At 36.4% G+C, this 19,938-nt stretch overlaps 1 protein-coding gene across 1 annotated transcript in view; it reads left to right on the top strand.

Moving 5' to 3' along the window:
• elp2 (elongator acetyltransferase complex subunit 2) overlaps positions 1-19,938 on the top strand; it is a 48,051-nt gene that overhangs the window by 6,582 nt on the left and 21,531 nt on the right. Inside the window, exons 8-15 of the mRNA XM_056479552.1 lie at positions 1,650-1,793; positions 2,093-2,176; positions 2,333-2,433; positions 12,958-13,086; positions 13,206-13,352; positions 13,445-13,636; positions 18,876-18,945; positions 19,053-19,151. Coding sequence (XP_056335527.1) covers positions 1,650-1,793; positions 2,093-2,176; positions 2,333-2,433; positions 12,958-13,086; positions 13,206-13,352; positions 13,445-13,636; positions 18,876-18,945; positions 19,053-19,151 — 966 coding nt within the window. The remainder of the gene's footprint in view (positions 1-1,649; positions 1,794-2,092; positions 2,177-2,332; positions 2,434-12,957; positions 13,087-13,205; positions 13,353-13,444; positions 13,637-18,875; positions 18,946-19,052; positions 19,152-19,938) is intronic.

Raw genomic sequence — 19,938 nt, 5'->3', positions numbered from 1 at the left:
GATTTTTAATTTAAATAAAGTGTTCTTTTGAGCTTTATATTCATCAAATAATACTAAGAAGATTTGTATAATAGTTTTTTGGGTTGTATCGTGATTTTTTTTTTTCAGGGTCTTAAAAAGTCTTAATGTCTTTATTTACAAAAATCTTAAACTTACTGAAATATTGTGTTGTACATCTGAAGTCCTTTTAAACAGTTCTTAATTATCCTATATCCATGTAAATCTACTCAATCAGACCAACACCCATCCAATCCCTATAATTCTATCTCAAAAAAGTTTTGACAAAAGTTTAATAACTCTTATTTATTAACTCTATTTACCAACTCTATTTAAATTTCTATTTATAAACATTTGGTTTAGTTATCTTCCTTACAATAACATTTTTTTTTTTTTATGTTTTAACTGCCCATTGGAAAAAAAAAAAAACTTTAGCCTTTAGCCTTGAGTAAGTCTGAAATTTCATTCATAATGTTCTCAAAAAGGTCTTAAAAAGTCTTAAATTTGACTTGATGAAAACTGTAGAAACCCTGTTTAGGCCCAATCCCAATTCTACCCCTTAGCCCTTCCTCTTAAGCATTCACGTGCTAGTGTAGGGGTGTCCTAACTCTCTTTATCTTGAAGGTAAGGGGATGGACTAGATACCCCTTCAAACAGAATTTTTTTTTTAGGACCACACTCGAAACCAAGGGATAAGATAATTTCCCAGAATACACCATCTACAACGGCAGCATAGCTTCACACAGAAGTCAGGAGATGCACAAATGGTGATGTACAGTGTATATGGGGATGTTTTCTGTCTGATGGATGAATACAGTCTGGATACCCATTTGTTTCCTACGGCGGTCACTTTTGACTGGGATCACCACAGGTGTAACAAGGTTGACTAAAACACTCAAAATTCAATGAAAAAGGTGATCATCACTTTTATACTGTATGTTCAAGTGACTAGTGTGGAGGATATATGTATAAAAAAAACAAGGTCGAAAATGGAGCGGGATGAAGCACAAGCGTATTATTTTCCCACCCCATTACCACATACATCATTCCTCTACTACTGAAACTTATTTCTTCTTTCACTTATCTCTCCCTTTATATAATACATATTTTATCCTTTTGGCATTTTGTCAAATTATATGTTTGATTCCATTTGTACCTTTACATTTTGTAATATAGACCCCTACCCCCCCCAATTTTTTTTTTAATAAATATATATCATAAGGCCTTGAGGCAATCAGATGTAAAACACAATATTTAAGAGTGTTTTAAGTTGTAAATCAGTCAGATTTAACCCGAACATGACAGAAAGGTTAAAGAAATACTTTGTAAATGTTTTTACATGCATGTATAATGCCTCAAGGTGATAAATGACACATTTTGAGCTGAGAATTCACTAGACACATTCTGGGGACACCTGAGGCTTCTATTACACAAGTGGAAAAATAGCTGAATATAAACCTTTTAATGTGTATCTTGCAGTAACTGCGGTGAAAATAGTCCACGGCTAAATAAACACCATCCTGAAAAGCCACTATTGTTGTTTTTGCTCTCTTGTTGTTTTATAATGCTGACTGCCACCTGGGCACTGTAGCTGAAGTAAACAAGTAGAAAGCCTCACATGCGACTTTCTTTTTGAACTGCTGAATGTGTAGATGGAGAGCTGTGGCTCGCCAGCTGTTCACAGGACTGTCTGATCAGAGTGTGGAGACTGTTTGCCAAGACGGCCACTGAACCAGACCATCAGACTGACGGCGTTATCAAAATGAAGGAAAACATCTTTCAAGTGTCTGGAGAGGGTGAGACTGGAGTTTTTGCACTGATTGTAATTTAGTTGTGTGATGACTTCGAAATTGGCTATTGTTGAGTTTATTAGTTGTGAAGCCATGTGTATAGAAACTCAAAATCAAGGACTGCATATGCATCGCATTGTAATCAGAGTCTGAAAATGAACTTGCCAGGAAGTTCAAATTGACTTTGGCTAAACTAGATTCTTAAGTAAAGAAGAATGTCTATGGATAATGATATGCCTCTTGATGATAAACAGAGACATACAATGAATTATTGTCAATACTCTGTTGTGATATTTCTTCTCTAGAATTTGCTGTGACTCTTGAAACAGTGTTGGCTGGCCATGAAAACTGGGTTTATGGAATTCATTGGCAACCTCCATCTGTTAAAGGTATTTCTTCAGGTTTTAATTTGTGATATTAATTAGTGAGAAAGAGCCAAGTGTGTTTTTTCATTTGCTGTGAAATTGACTTAATATGCCTTATCAAATGTAAAAAGTATTTTTATTTAGCCAGCCTCCCTTGTTACTTGTTGTCTCCCCCTGCAGGTGACTCAGTGGAACAGTCCCTAAAGCTGCTTTCTGCCTCAATGGACAAGACCATGATCTTATGGGGGCCAGAGGAGGATTCAGGCATGTGGGTGGAAATGGTAAAGTCACCTTGTTTACTGCTTTTAAGAAATTTAAATTTATTACATTTATAAATATTTTCAAATTTAGAATGTGTATTAAGTGCAGTAATTCAAGAATAATGAACACGTTGGCATATTTCAAGAAGCCAGTTGATTATTTTGTCCGCTTTGTGACATGCTGGAAGTAGCCATCACAAAACAGGCACACTTTGGTCATAATGAAATGGACATAGTCGGAAACAGTACTTTGGTAGGCTGTGGCATAGGTCTGTTCAAAATGAGGATATATATTTTATACAATGCTCAGAGTAATTGAGTACACCCCATTTTGAAAATGAATATTTGTATCCATTTCTCAGTGAATATAGACCATGTATTTTGGTGCATTTAAACAAAACAGATTTATTAAACAGATATATTTATTAAAATAATATTTTAGTCACCAAAAATATTTAGTAATTAAAAAAAGATAATACAATTAAATACAAGCAAAAAATAAATAAATAAAATGACGACCTACAAAATTTCAAAAAATTTTCAATTTTAACATTTTTTTAATTTATTTTTATTTTTTTGCTTCTCTTGATTTTTATCTTTTTAAAAAATTTGTATTTAATATTTTTCTATAACATACATTTGGGTGAACTAGTTTTTGGACTGTTATTGTAAGCTATTTTGATAGATAAACTCCAGATTTGGCTTCAATACTGTCTAATCTAATGTATATGCACAAATATAATATTGCATAACTTCCTATCAAAAATATGAATTTAAAAGATAGATTTGTGAGAGCTGTACTTGTATATGCTGAGCACTGCGTACATAAATTAAGGACAAAATAAAATTTTCACTTCACAATATGTTCTATAGTTATTTGTGGTGTCACAAAATGCATTGTTTTACGGTAATACTGTTTCATAATTTATATGAACTCAATATTGCAGCGATGCTGATAGAATCGTGAATAACAACATCTTGAGAGTTGCATTCTTGAAAGTACAATGTTTTGCCCTGAAGTTCTGAACTAAGTGAAAAATCTGATCACATATGAATGATGAGAGTATACTTTAAAATGTAAAAAATAGTCATTTACATGCATTGGTCGATATACTGTACTGCACAGGTGTCAAAGCCAGTTCCTGGAGGGCCGCAGCTCTGCACAGTTTAGTTCCAACCCTAACTAAACACACCTGATCAAGCTAATTGAATCCTTCAGGCTTGTTTAAACCCTACAGGTAAAGCTGCGGTCACGCTGCACTTTTCTCCCCAATAGACTTCCGAATGCATCAGACTGGAAACACAAGCTTGTGCGACAAGTTTCGCAGTTCGCTGCGTTGGAAAGTTCAAGCTTGGTGAACTCTGACCTGTGAAATTGTAAGATTGCATGAGACCAATCGAAAATCAAAACATGACCTCTGTGGACAGAAATTTAAACATGGACCAATCACTCGCTTTTTTAAATGTCTAATCATCTTGTTTAATCCCACCCCTTTTCGCAGCGCTGTACAACAGAATTTGCCACGCACAGACTTTAGTATGACCGCAGCATTTGTGTGTTTAATTAGGGTTGGAACCAAATTGTGCAGGGCTGCGGCCCTCCAGGAACTGGCTGTGACACCTGTGCTGTACTGGATATAAACTATTGACTAAATGTCCAGAAATTATACTATATCGTGATTTATATTGTCATCAGGAAATGAGATTTGAATGTTGTATCATGTAACTTGATAATCATGCATTTTTAAGCCTCCTGTCGTGTTCACCTCCAGCACCTTACTTTAGTCAGGGTATCTGCAGGGTCTTAAAAAGTCTTATGCTGCGTTCATACCAGATGCGGAAGAAGTGTCAAACATGAGTGATTTACATGTTAAGTCAATGCAAAGACGTGAATAGACATCCTGCAGCGCGATACACACGAATGAAGCTGCGTGAGTTCAGCGTTTTGTGCGATTTGACAAAATGCTCAACAAAATGTTTCAAAACGTTTTGAAAAACATGAAACTTGTAGGGCAGCACAGTGGCGCAGTGAGTAGTGCTCTTACCTCACAGCAAAAAGGTCACTGGTTCGAGCCTCGGCTGGCTCAGCTGGCATTTCTGTGTGGAGTTTGCATGTTTCCCCCGGGTGCTCCGGTTTCCACCACAAGTCCAAAGACATGCTGTATAGGTGAATTGGGTAGGCTACATTGTCCGTGGTGTATGTGTGTGAATGGAAGTGTATGGGTGTTTCCCAGTGATGGATTGTAGCTGGAAGGGCATCCGATGCAGTTCATTCCACTTTGACGACCCCAGATTAATAAAGGGACTAAGCCGCAATAAAAATGAATGGATGAAAGAAACTTTTATCATTAAGTGAGATTTTTGTCATATAGCTCAGCCCTATCATGGCAATTAAACTGTTTTTCAGATACTGTTCGTTCACACCGAAGGCGGTTAGAGCATCAAAGGTCGCTCTGGCCACCCTGGTGACACCGCTGTCTGCCTTCAGCTCAGGCGGCGAGAGCGTCAAAAGTCACTACAGTGATCTCGTTTTTAAAGAAGCTGTTGCAGCATATCATATCAGTTACATTCCCACATAAAACATGCTTTCTAGAGTGAAAATGTTGCACACTTATTATCAAATTCATTTAACTAAGGAAGATCAAGTTGCATGTAGTGGAGATTTGCTCCACTTCTCCAATGTTTCCATATGTCTGAAATATTCTGAAGCAGCAATACTGTTTTGTACTGTCACATGAGATTCCCGCTTTTTTAAAAAATAAAATAAAATTAATGCACATCAGTAACTCGCCAGTACCTTTTTTATGCATTCACCTGTAAGAAAACATTGCAAATAATTGAAAATCAAACTCTTGGGAAACAACTGTGGTTGGAACCAAAGCTTACAGTGACTGTTCTCTGGACTCCTCTCAAGCAGTGGACTTCTACATTCCGATTGCTTGCCACTGAACCGTGTCATTACCATAAAGTTGACTAGATTTCAACTCTCCTCGACGGCAAAGACACGCCGCGCTGCTCCTCGCTGCTTATCGCAGGCTCTCATTTAAAATGAATGACTTCAGGCTACTTTGACGCTCTCGCCGCTTTCGGTCTGATTGTACAGTTAGTACTAAAGGCACAAAGTGTCCAGAACCTTGATCCATTGATACAAGGCAGGATGGATCCATGTTAGTTTGTGTATGGCATTTTTATGCCAAATATCCTGTTATCCAAATATCACAGCATAAATCCATCAGATCATCTCTATTGAGCATCTCAATTCTATAATCATCGCAAAAGCAAACCAGGAACCTGCATAAAGATATCATTTTTAAAAATCTGAGTATATAGATCAAGCTTATGGAAAAAAAAAAAAACAATCCTGAGATAATTTTCTTCCTGTTTTTCATATGGTCTGTGCTTTCCAGTCATGATCTTTTAGGATCGGCAGCAGGGACAGGAAGTGCTGCACAGGCTATGTTACGCTCTTTGGGTCATGTAGGGAACATCTGCCTATTTTCTGCTAACTGCGTCAAATTTAACCCACACGCTGAGAATTGCATAGATAAGCTTGTTCTCCCTCATCTGAGTGAGGGACTGGGAATGATGAGTTCCTCTCAAGAAAAAAATGGGATGGTGATCCCTCAAATAACCCTTAAAACGTGACACTTTTTTTTTCCTTCTTGAATCTCAACAAGACATTTTGATTGGCATTCCTGCTGCAGATAACAGGCATGGCTTCAAGGTTGATTAATAAGAGGTTCTCGCTTTGATCCTGGCATGCAGACATAAGACTCTGGGCTCGGATCAGTGACTCCTGATTCTGACACTTGGTGCGTTGTACTACAATCACACACTTTTGTCGAACTAAGGCATGTCCAATTAAAGCGAAAGGCTGTAAGCTGTAATTGTAAGAAGAAAGGGGTTGATTTTTGGGTCTTGTGTTATACCTGGATCGAGTGGGGTTATTCCACATCCGTTATTTCTGCACCGCGTGTGTCTTTTGTATTGAGCCATAAAGGGCATACGATATGAGGTAGGTGTGAACTGGGTTATCAGATGTGGATGAGAGCCTTTGAACTGACAGATGCATGGATTCAAAGGAAATAAATGTGGGTTATCATACATCCTATTTGATTTCCACCCTCTGATCCTCTTCTTTCACTTCAGCTTTAGCTCGGGTTAAGAGATAAGTAACAGACGTAATATGTGCTCTCATAAATCGTTATTATCATTTTAAACGTTCCACAAAATAAGAAAAAAAAAATCGAAATGTTTTAGCATTATTTTAAATATTCATTGAAACAATGTTGTCAATAGACCTAATACAATTCACTCATAGTAAACATGGCTTTTTAAAAATTTAACAGTCTGAAATTTTGCCCAATTATTTAAGATTAATTATATTTTTAATTTTATCAACATCATCATCTATTATTATTATTATTATTATTATTATTATTATTATTATTACATGTATTACATTTATTTATAGGAAATTGCATTTATATTAGTAATAATAATTAAACAACTAAATATTAATTGTTAATAGTAAGAATTTATTTTTTATTATAATCAAACTTGATTTTATACAATTTATCCAAATTAAATATTTGCATTTATATACCTTAAGCTGCATGGTTCAGTGCTTCCCACAGGTTTTAAATATAAACCATTTTTAGGGATGTAAACAAAAAAGTGGTGCCAACGTATATCCTGTTTGACATTTTTATTTTCTAAAGCTTCCGAGAATCCAAAAAGAGCCACATATTGATAAATATTATTATGATAGCTGTTTTAACATTAAGATATTATTGAATTGCCTCTTGTTACAGTTATAAAGTAGTTTGATAACAAGTAGGAAATGTTCATGGGCCAACGCCACTTGTGTGCACCTTCCATTGGAAATAATGTAAATAAATAACTTAAAAAAAGATGCGATATGCGAATGGCCTTGGTGGATTCACCTGATTTGTTGACAAATGAATGCGGATCCATTCCTTGGCAGTTCACGGGTTCTTCACTGGGTCTTTTGCCCTTAGCAAAGAAACGTTCCAAAGATGTGGGTTTCTTACTTATTTTGCTGCTTGAGGATTAAATTTAGGCGCTCAGGTGACCGAGATGTAGCCGAGTGGATTTGGTCATTTTTCAAAACAAAAGATTGTTCAGACTCAGATAATAAATAAAACGGAAATAATTATTGATTGATTGTGCGTCTCGGTACCAATTGATCCACGGCCAGGTGGTTGAAGACCACTGGGCTAAAGTAAAAAAATAGACTGTTAAAAAATAAAAAAATCCACTATTTCTCTTACTTTTATGCTATTCAGGAACTATGTGCACACACTGACACGTAAAATCTGCTTCTCTTTCTTTCAAAGCAAACTTGAATGGCATTTTAGATATGTATATAAAATATACAGCAAATGATAAATAAATTACAGAAAAGTTAATAAAAACTGACAATATCTTTAAAAATTATAATAATTACAAGTTTAAAATGTGTAAAGTATTTAAATAAGGCAAATGAGTTGATTAACTATTACTGATGGTGTATATTTTGCAGCCAGTTTAGACCAGTCATTTCATCCTCTGAGTATAAAGTAAAGCTTACTGAAGAATTAAAAAAATAAATAAAAGAATAAAATAGTTAATTATTTAATGTTTCTTTCACTCTCATGCAAAAGCACATACGATTAACGGCAGCTTTAGAAAGCAAAAGCCGAATCCCGGACATTTTAGGAGGTTTAGAATCCCCGGCTGGACTAATTTAAGTCCCAAAAAGGTGTGTCTCTATGGGATATTTGGTTATATTGAGCGGATATATAAAAAAAGTGAAAATAATAGTAAAAGGTAAAAATAATCATAAAAAAGCTAAATATACGTGGGGAGCCTTTAATATACCTGGGCGGCCCACACAAGAAAAGTGTATGCGTGGGAAGCAATGTGGTTAAATAATTTTACATTTATTTTATAATTTGAAAAATACATTATTATGTAAGGAATATTTATGCAGCAGTTCTCTCTGTTCTTCTCAACACAGTCTCCCAAAATAGATTAAAATACACAGTGAAATACAAAAACTATCCTTTGTGGTTGTATCGAATAATTCACCTGCCCATCAAGTCTTAATAACTAATGGTAAACAAAACGTGGCTTGCTCTCCCCAAAGGACACTCAATTTCTCAGCTCTGGGTGTGAGAGGGAACTCTAATTGGCTGTTAGTTTAGCAAACAATTCAATGCATCAGAATAAAAGCAAAGTTAAAATAAAAGTGAGCAAACACTTCAAAGTGACACAGACAGAATTCCAATTTATTATCGTCTACCTGAGCATTTAAAAACCCAAATATATTCATAACAACATGAGCTGTCTCGAATGAAGAGAGTCATCAACATTATTCATTTTCAAAGGCTTTGCTTTGTTTTTACTTTGTATACGTGTCATTCTAGTTTACATTTCTCTTTCTAAAGGACAGATATTGATACTCAGAAATGGACAGTTATTTCCTTTCATGCTTGTACAGATCACACCTACTAATTGCCCATTGGCTGTAGTAATTGCAGGATGTTCACAAATAACATTTTAGCCAAGACTCAGCAGATGTGGGACAGTGTCACTATTGGCTCGGATTTCAGCTAGTTTGCTGGGTTCATTTTTCTGGAGTTATGGAGTGACTGCAATTGCCCAACTAAGCAGAAAATGACCAACGTTGCTTATCTAATTAACACTTTTACAACGATGAGTCTCCTTCATTATTATTATTAGCCTAATTGGTCAGAGAGGAGAACTGGTTTGCAGTGGAGCGGCCAGGCAAACCGCTGAGTAAAATACACCCTCCTAAAACAGCATGTTGCCAGTGAATAGTGTGAGGGGACTGAGACTCTGAGCTATTAGTGTTGCTCTAATGGCTTATTTTCCCTGATAGACCAGAGGGTAGAACTTAAGAGTTATGATGATGGATCTTTAACCTCTAGACCTCATGACCCACACCCATATTGCCTAGAACTGGTGAACTATTGACCTCAGCTCAGTATCCAGCATTATTGTCGCGTTGCTCGCTTTTAGGCTGATGAATATCATCTCAACTGAAATGAAACCATTAGAAAAGCATTAGTTTGTCCGGTAGTGATCAATTTTATCTTGTATGATAAAGTGCAAGATTATACGAATAATCGTTTAACGAATGCTTTTAGCCACAGTGACTTGCAGTATACTCATTAAATCATGCTGCCGATAAGTACTGTTCAAGGGCATTAAGGTGCACTCACACTAGGCTATCTGAACCGTGCCCGGGCGTGTTTGCTGGTTCATTTGACAAGTGTACCAAAGTGCACCAATTCGGGCCCAGGCGTGGTTGAGTTGGCCGGCCCTGGCCCGGTTGGAAGTGGTGTGTCAGAGCATGGTTTGGTTGGGCTTTGGTGCAGTACACTTGTAAACCTATTGGTTCTGTTCAAAGTGCTTTCATTCATTTTTTATGTTTATCGGTATCTTTATTTTCTGCAAATCATGTCTCTGACTTTTGCGTTATTGCTAAAGTGCAACACATTGTGAAAAGTGAAGCCAAATATATATCTCTGCCTTTCTGTTAACTAACGCTTTCCAGTCCAGGTCCTGAAGTACCCTTAACTCCACACATTTGAAATATTTTTCCTAATAAATCACTAGATTTTTAATGTCTTACGAATAGGCAAGTAATAAGTTAATAGTGAAAAAGCTCCTTAGTGATGCTTTGCAATGGTTTAGACTACAATACATGTTAATGTTAAATTTATGTTAAATTATGTTAATGTTTAATGCTAATGGTGGTAGGAATGTAAAAGAGAAAATTTGTAATAATAGAGAATTTGAGAGAACTAAAACGAAAATGTTACCAGAAGCAATGTTTTCAACAGGTCAAATACAATGCAAGGCACTTTTCGTTTATTCCTATAGTCTTTATAAACAGTAACTGACTGCACAACTTTTTACAGAAAATTATTTTTTGTTGGTGTCACTACTGACACGAAGACACTACTGACTACGTTTACATGGACATCAGTTACAGTTATTTGCCTTAATCCGAATAAGACAATAACATAATTACGTGCTTTTTGAATGTTGCGTCACCAGGTTAAACATACACATATGTACGTGAATAACCTGGTGACGCAACATTCAAAAAGCACTTCACGTAATTATGTTATTGTCTTATTCAGATTAAGGCAAATAACTGTTACTGATGTCTATGTAAACGTAGTCAGTAGAGTCTTTAAAGTAAGTAAAAGATCCAGATGGGCATCCTGCTGATTTGATTCAGAAGGGCACTTTTTTTTTTTGTCAGACGCTCATCAGTTTGACTTTCATTCATTCACCGTCATTAGTTTTAAAAGGCACCCGGTCTGTTTTATTTGTATACATTTTACTAGAACGCATTAACTCTACTGGTGCCTGATAGTTAGATGTGGAGCTTACATAATCATATTATTCCCTGTAGTGAACGCATAAAAATAGTCATCATGATTTACTCGAGTGCACGCCTCAATGTCTCACGCCCCACAGTTTGAAAACCCTCTGCACTAGAAGACCAAGTACAAACTGCTAAATAAGTGTGTTGTAGTAGCAAGACAGTGGCCCTTTAGGAGCAGGATTGAACACTTTTGTTTAGTCATCACTGCATAGTTGAACAAAAGCCTGTAGTCTTTTGGTCCGAATCTTAAACTTTCAGGCCACATCATTCATGATGCAGTTATGACTTTCTATTCATTTCCAAAATCTTAAATCTCTCCTGCTTTTGTGTCATTCCAATACCATCCCAAACTCTGTGGTTTGTGTTACAAACACAGATCCATATTGGTGCCACAGATCCATATTGGTGTTCCTTCCCTAAACAAGAACGATTGCACATTTCACCCATGAGATTTGGCCGTGATATACGAGTAGTCATGTGGATGGAATTCAAAATCAATCTGGTTAATGTTGCATCACTCTTTCCAGAATGGCTTGCAGAGATCCGTGCCATTCAAAGTGAAGGGCTCTCTTTATCGCAGTCATTAGTTCCGCCATATTCACTCCGTAGGATACGCCTGTGAAGGGCATCTGAAATGTCTCTCTATTGGCATAGACAGGAGCGTGAAAATGTCGATATCCCTAACCGTTTGATGCTTTGTGGATTTGGTTTCGAATCCGTGTATTCCCATCAACGTCACTCTGTCCAAACTGTCCCACATGTCTTGTGACGGTGTTAAAATTCCAACGTTAGATGGCTGATTTGTCCATCTAGTGTTGTCGTTTTGATGAAGAGCTTAAGCTAGCCACCTGATCTGGCAATATCTTTGAGACATGCTCTGCTGGGCATGACAAGAGACTGTGAATCATTGAGCGGTGACACCTCTAAACGCGAGGAATCATTGCTTTTTACACCGCTGCCGCTGGAAATGTCTTGTCCTGTTCAAGGTCAACAGGATACACTGTTGTGAGGGCTGAAATTTTCATACCTCCTTTTCACAACTGAAAGTGTAATTGGACGAGATTCGCAAAACCGTTTCCTCACCCTCTGAGTGTGGAGGATCAGTCTTTGCTTTGCACACAGCCATAAATAAAAGTAGAGGCAGGTTATCGCTGATGGCATAATCATGACTAATTATCTTGTTTTATACAATGTTACCGCATGCTTCGCAGCACGACTCGCTTCCCCCATTACCGTGAGACACTCGAGCAGCATTAAGCATGTTAGACACGGGCCAGACAGAGGGCAAACCATGCTACAGTTTGCTGAAAAACAATTACGGTGCTTTGGTATTCAAACACCAGCCCAGTCAGGGGAGTTTACACTGATTCATTCTTCATGTGACCGTTTTGTCTCCCAGGCTCATATTTGATTTAATGTGTGCGTGATTACGTTCAACTTTACATTAATGCGTTCAAAGGGAGCAAACACGATTTATTCCTCATTTAATAGTCTCCTCTTTGCATACGTCGTGCTTTTCGCTCGTCGGCCTGATTAATTGGTGTTCTCAGACTGTTACTTAACGGAGATGGAGCACAGCTGTAGACTCTCGACTCAGATTGCGCAGGATTCATGACCACTAATTAGCGGACCGCTTGACCAGATGCTTTACCAGGGGCAGTGTCACCAGCAAAGGCCTTCCTTATCAAACATCCACCATCAAGAAATGATGGGAGTGCGCTGAATGCACTTCCCAGGTTTTTGTTTACACACAAAGCTGCTCTTTGGCATGGAATTTTTAGCCACACCAGGCAAATAACTCATGACAGCCACAGCATAATGTCATTCAATCTCTATAATCAATCATTTGAGTTTGGCCAGTTCTATGCATCTTGCAGTTATTGGCAAGACACAGTGGGCTTTTAGAATGTAAAATTTTGATGAAATCATTCCAAAATTCTGTTGTTGTGCAGGAAATGCCACCTCAGGGTGCATGGGAAACTAAAATAACCCTAAGTTAATTTAGACAAATATCTGCTGAATTACTTTTCTAAGTACTTTTAGGAATGCTTCAGTCTTGGTTTGTAGGTCCTATATTTATCATTTCCCCATTATGTTTTGATTGACCCCTCATTAAGGTTCGTGTTGGTGAAGTTGGAGGAAACACCCTGGGTTTCTATGGGTGTCAGATGAGTCCAGACGGCTCTATGATTCTGGCTCATGCCTTTCACGGAGCACTACATCTTTGGCACCATGATAGCAACCAGGTCATACTTCAGTAACCTAAATATTTTTATGCAGACATTACTGATTACTAAGAACATTCAGTCTGTGATGATTTATACTAAATTTAATAAATCAATATGGAGATTTGTGTGTTGCACAGGAATGGAGGCCTAGTGTGGTCATTTCAGGTCACTTTAACGCAGTGCAGGACTTGAGCTGGGACCCTGAAGGAGAGTTCATCATCACTGTTGGTTCAGACCAAACCACCAGACTCTTTACACCCTGGATGAGAAAAGGAAGCTCACAGGTTTCGACAAATACTAAAACTTTAACACTTTGTTTATTTTGTATTAGTTGATTATTCACTATTGTTAGATGTAAAGTGATGTGCCTTTACAGATTACTTGGCATGAGATCTCAAGACCACAGATCCACGGCTACGACATGCAGTGTCTGACTATGGTTGGCCGCTTTCAGTTTGTGTCCGGTGCTGACGAGAAGGTCCTTCGGGTGTTCAAGGCTCCGCGGAATTTTGTGGAGAACTTCGCCCACATATCAGGCACCTCTCTGGAGAAACTGCTAGGCTGTAATGTAAGTACTGAAAATCATCTCATCTTCACGCTTTAATTAGTTACATCAAATAAAACCGGGATTTTAATTACTCTTTGCGGCGTCTTGGATCAGCGAGAGATTTAAAGATGAGTCTCACATTTTCTCCATTATCTTAATCCTAATGTTTATGCAGATATATAGCTGAATGAGTTTCATTTTCTGTAACTTCAGGTCATGGTAAATGAAGATACATGAATGGCACTCTCATTTCAGGTTGATCTTGTGTAATTAAGTGAAAATCATGCATCTTGTGCAAACAGCCGGATTACAACAGTTTAAGTTTTATTTTTAAAAGAGTTTACATGAGGGGTTTGCACAGTTGGACTAGTTAACCCTGAGTCATTCTAGGGATGCACCGATACCTTTTTTTGGATCTGATCCTGATACCAAAAATCTGAGTATCGACCGATACAGATCCGATCCCGATACCAAAATTCTGAGTATCGACCGATACAGATCCGATCTCGATACCAAAATTCTGAGTATTGACCGATATAGATCCGATCTCGATACTGTGCCGATTTTTTTTTTTTAAAGTTTCTATAGTTCTTCTGATAAACTCAAATAATTTATCTTCTTTAGTAAAAATAACAGACCTATAGGCCTACTGTATTTGACAGATGAAACAATCTAACTAAAAATTATGCTTGCTGTAAACTAGGCTACATTATTTGAGCATTCATTATGACATTGTTCTGTTGTGGTCCAGCTTATTTTTCCTTTTGTAATATTAAGATTTTTCTTTGAAGTCTGTACCACTATTGACCCTAATCAAAACTCAAACTGGTCTATTAAATAAAGTATTGATATAAATAAAAGAGTAGCCTATATAAGGCTAAATAATTTTATGTTAATGACGATCCATATCGTCATTATATGACGATATAATCTAGGCTTTACAAACTATTCTCAGCACTGAAAGTAGTCCCCACAGAAGAATAGATTCAGTCGGAAGGATGAGAGAACATAAACTTTTAATACTACAAAATAATTTTACGAAGCAGCGATGCGTGAATGAAGCGCTTAATGCATTACTGAAACACAGCGCGCAGCCCTCCAGTATCTGCGGACACTTTCAAAACTTAGCAGCATAAAGGGAAGAAATCAGTGCGTTGAGGATCTGTCTAATGTATTATTGAGCCTTTTCTAATTTATAATTTTCAGATAGGCCTACTTGAAGAGCAGGTAATAGCCTTAACCCTCTCTACTTCAGTGTTGCGAATGCAATCTGCTGATCTAACAGATACAGCGCAACATGATTTAGAAACAGCAATTCTCCTTGTTGCAGGTCAAAATGAACCCATTTAATGCAAAACTAAATGCATTTCTCCACTGATTACTTCTATTAACAGGAACAAACAGAGTCTTGGAGGAAGTTTTTCGTGTTGTCATGAACGCGACACACAATTTGAGTTGTGAATGAATGTAGAATGATTGTCCGGTGCAGCAGAGAGAATTGCTGACCTGAACATGAATTTAACCACTTGAATATTCATCTGTATGCTTCACATTAAGCTATTGACCTTATTCTTCATTGCAGAAGTGTGCTCGTTTTTGCGATTGTTTTAGAACTTCTGATTTAGTCGCCTATGGGAGAAATGACTAGGAATAATAAAGGCAGACAAAATAATATAATATAAGAAGAAAAATTAGTTTGCAACATCAAGCAGCATAACAGGCTTTTTTTTTTACGTCTAAAATTGAATGGAAGTGAATGGTACCAGAAGTCTCGAGTCAAAAAGATTCAAATGGCTGCGCCCGCTCGTTCCTGGAGAGTAAGGTGAATAAAATGGCTTCAGAACATTTGGGATATATTGGGCCTACATGACAACTTTCTAGTGCCTTATAATAGGCTACCTTAATGGCATTTGTTGGCTTATAAATTACACAGAATATAGCGAACACGCAAGATCGGATTTGGAACCGATATCCGTACCTGCAAAAATATGTGGTATCAAACTGATATTTGATCCAAGTATCGGGATCGGTGCATCCCTAGGTCATTCCAAATTTAATGATTGTTTGTATACATTGTGCAGTGTTTCTGTGACTGTGCATGTGAGTATGAGGCACATGATTGTCTGGATGTTGGATGCTAAGCATCTAGCTGAAACATTTTAACGCATTGACATTAATATGGATTGATATTTATCAATTAAATCAGAAATTATCAATTAAATAATGGTGTATAAAAAGCAATGAAATTACTTCCACAAACTTTAATAAATCACTCTAATAAATCAATAATTGTGATTTTTTTCAAATATTTATTTTGTTTTATTCATCTAGAATTATTTAGTTTTCAATATAAAAAAAGCAAGTAAGCTGTGTTTATGACTTGCTAATGAAAATTCACTGCAAACCTTTGGTAAATCCTAGGGATGTCCAAATTTGATCACGTGATCAGAAATCGGGCCCAATCATGCAGTTTCACGCAGAGCAACACAAACAGCACGCAGAAGTATAAATGCACGACTATGCGTCAAATCCTCACTTATTATGTAAAGGTTAATAATAATTATCATATTTTAAAGGTCGCTACATTATATATCCATGTTAATTTTCAAATTTTAAACTCTTTTATATAAGAATAAAAATGTAATCAATGAATTAATCATTGATACATTAATATGGATTGATATCGATCAATTCAATCACAAATGAAGATGTAATTATACTGCAGTGTCAAAAAAAGTTTTGGCCTTAAATAATGGTGTGTAAAAAGCACTCTAATAAATCAATAATTGTATTTTTTTATTTATTTATTTTTTTATTTTATTTCATTTTTTTCTTCTTTAATTTATTTTGTTTATTTCATTTATTGATATTTTTTCAATATAAAACAAAATGAAGTAAGCTGTGTTTATGACTTGCTAATAAAAATTCACAGCAAACCTATGGTAAATCCTAGGGATGTCCAAATTTGATCACGTGATCGGAAATCGGGCCCAATCACGCGGTTTCGGATTCGAGAATGTTAACATTCGCAATTGGATGTTACCTCCTGATCAGGACTCGTATATTCTCATTATTTTTGAACACATCTATAGTTATGCGGTGATACAGAGTCAGACCTCTTTCTTGACTTCACACAGTAACAGAAATGTGTGTGGCATGACATCACTTTGTTGCAGAAACGCTATTGGTTAAATGCTGGCGAAGTAGAACACTGAAGCTGCTTGAAGCGGAAAGCGCAATTATGTCTGTGGTCTGGATGTATTATAAAGTTGACGACGACAACATTGTCATAGCAAACTGTGAGATATGTAAACCTGGGATTGCCTGCCGGGTATTTTTAGTTGAGATGCTATTTGCTATTTTTTTATGTTTACTGTAGTACTAAAGTCCAAAAGTGAAGAATTGATATGATTTATTACTTGATTGTTCAAGCTACCTCACAGAAGTGCTCTGTTTATTAACAGAGCTATTGAATGTTAAAATAAGGTGAATTAAATAAAAAAAAATAAAGAACATCCTGGATCTGTTTCTTTTTTATTCTTTTTTTATGTATTATAGAAGTATCGGATCGGTTTTGGTTTCAGCAGATACTCGAAATCAAATGACTCTAAATTAAAAAAAAAAACTGATCGGGACATCCCTAGTAAATCCAGTTTTTTAACGGCAAATGATGTGGGGAGCAAATCATGGGATTGGAAATATTCATATTTGAGAAAATATAACAATATATATTTGGAAAGGCTGCCAGTACCATCTGAAATGTGGCAAAATTATCAGTGCATTTAAAAAATGAAATATGGAATTGGCTAAATTATCAGTGCATTTAAAAAATGAAATATGGAATTGTACTTTGGAAAAGGACTTTATTTTGATCAGTTGTTTTAATAAATTTTCTGCTTTGTTTTTTTAAATGTATAATTTGTTGAAATATGTATTTTTTTTTTCGAAAACCAGTGTTTTTTCCGAATTAATATATTTGCACATTATACAGTATATTTTATTTATTTATTTTTTCTATTAATGTGTTTTTTTTTCTTTTGTTGTAAAAAAAAAGTTTTTTGGGTGGATGTTCCATTGTGCAGATTTCAGTTAAATGCTCACGTTAAGTATTTTGATTGCAATTGATAGATAATAAAAACTGGTTCTTTACATAATTTGATATACCATTGTACGTAATCAAATTGAAAAGGGATCAATATCAAATAGTATTTTTTTTAGGTATTGACAAGTATCAAATCTCACTTTCTCATAAGAATCCATATCAGATCATATTGTGATCAGATCATACATTATAAAACATTCTGCATTTCAGACAGAATTTAAGCAATTAACAATATACACTCACCGGCCACTTTTTTTAGGTACACTTACTTGCTTAACAGTACCAGGTTGGACCGCCTTTGCCTTCAGAACTGCCTTAATCTTTCGTGGCATTGATTCTACAAGGTACTGAAAATATTCCTCAGATCTTGGTCCATATTAACATGAAAGCATCACGCAGTTGCTGCAGATTTGTCAGCTGCACATCCATGATGCGAATCTCCCATTCCACCACATCCCAAAGGTGCTCTATTGGATTGAGATCTGGTGACTGTGGAGGCCATTAGAGTACAGTAACTCATTGTCATGTTCAAGAAACTATTTTTCCAATCTTCTATTGTCCAATTTTGGTGAGCCTGTGCAAATTGTAGTCTCAGTTACGTGCTAACTGATTGGAGTGGCACTTGGTCTTCTGCTGCTGTAGCCCATCCGCCTCAATGTTCGATGTGTTGTGTGTTCAGAGCTGATCTCCTGCATACACCAGTTGTAACGAGGAGAATTGGCCATTCTCCTCTGACCTCTGGCATGAGCAAGGTATTTGCGCCCACAGAACTGCCTCTCACTGGATATTTTCTTTTTTTTTTCAAACCATTCTCCGTAAACCCTAGAGATGGTTGTGTGTGAATCCCAATGGATCAGCAGTTTTGGAAATACTCAGACCAGCCCTTCTGTCACCAACAACAATGCCACGTTCAAAGTCACGTAAATCACCTTTCTTCCTCATTCTGATGCTCGGTTGGAACTGCAGCAGATCAACTTGACCATGTCTTCATGCTTCAATGCATTAAGTTGCTGCCATATGATTGGCTAATTAAAAATTTGCACTAACAAGCAGTTGGAAAGGTGTACCTAATAAAATGACCGGTTAGTGTAAAATAAAATAGTGTATAGAGTTTGTATATAAAGGTTTATAGTGTCTTTCCAACTTCTGGGTATTCAGGATATAACAGATCTCCCAGAAGGAGCCAGCACTCCTGCCCTAGGCCTGTCCAACAAGGCCGTGTTTCAAGGTATGAACCTTTTGAAATGGTCGGCCACTGGAGAATTTACATTTGTGCTGATCCTAAAAGTAAAGGCAGTTGCTAACCTTTTACTACGGCGTCTGTTGTTTTTACAGGTGACCTCACGTCACCGAGCCCTCAACAGGATGGCGGAGATTTCAATAGCCTGTCTGACCAATATAAAGAGTCCTACTTTCAACCTCTCAAACTCACAGGTACTCATCATAACATGTTCATGTGCCAGAGTTTTTCAGCTGATGGGTAAACAAATTGTAATAGCATTTTCAAAAATATGTAAATTATTAATACTGAACAATTATTAGACCTATGAATAATACATGATGTCATAAGTTCTTAGCCAATACAAATAGTACTCACGACATTTATTAAAATTTCAAATTTACCAGAGGTGCTGACAATAACATATCTGCAGTAAATTTTAAAAACAATTTATTTGCATGATTTATTCAAGCCATTTGTTTTTAATTACTGATTCAATGAACAACTCGTAAAGATCTCACTTGTTTTAATTAGCGTTTTTGTTCCTGTGTAATTAAGTGTATATAATGCATCTAGTGCAGCCAAACAGTCATTCTTATATTAGAACCAACTAACAACACGGGCCAAAATGAATTGAGACATGATTCTATTGTAGGAATGATTCAGCGACATATTTAATAGTTATCTTAATGCATTATTCTAATACATGAGTAAATAAATATATAATAGTTAATCAGGGGTGGACTTGGGGATTCGAGGGCCCTAAACAATTTCAGATGAGGGACGCAAGCATTGAAACTCAAAACAGTCTCTTTCTCTGTAGATATTTTTTTTCTCTGTCGATTTGTTTTTTGCAAATAAACTTAAAAATATATTTTAAATGAGACCTTTATCTTCATACTGTAAAATTTAAATACAATAGCCCTCGCCGTGGCTGACGCTGACGAGCACCTCTCAAAAAATGTAACTACATGTCGCAATAATGAGTAGCGCAAGCTCCGT

The sequence above is a fragment of the Danio aesculapii genome, chromosome 19 (assembly GCF_903798145.1).
Source record: "Danio aesculapii chromosome 19, fDanAes4.1, whole genome shotgun sequence".
NCBI classification, from domain to species: Eukaryota; Metazoa; Chordata; class Actinopteri; order Cypriniformes; family Danionidae; genus Danio; species Danio aesculapii.
This window is presented reverse-complemented; position numbering and strand designations above follow the sequence as displayed.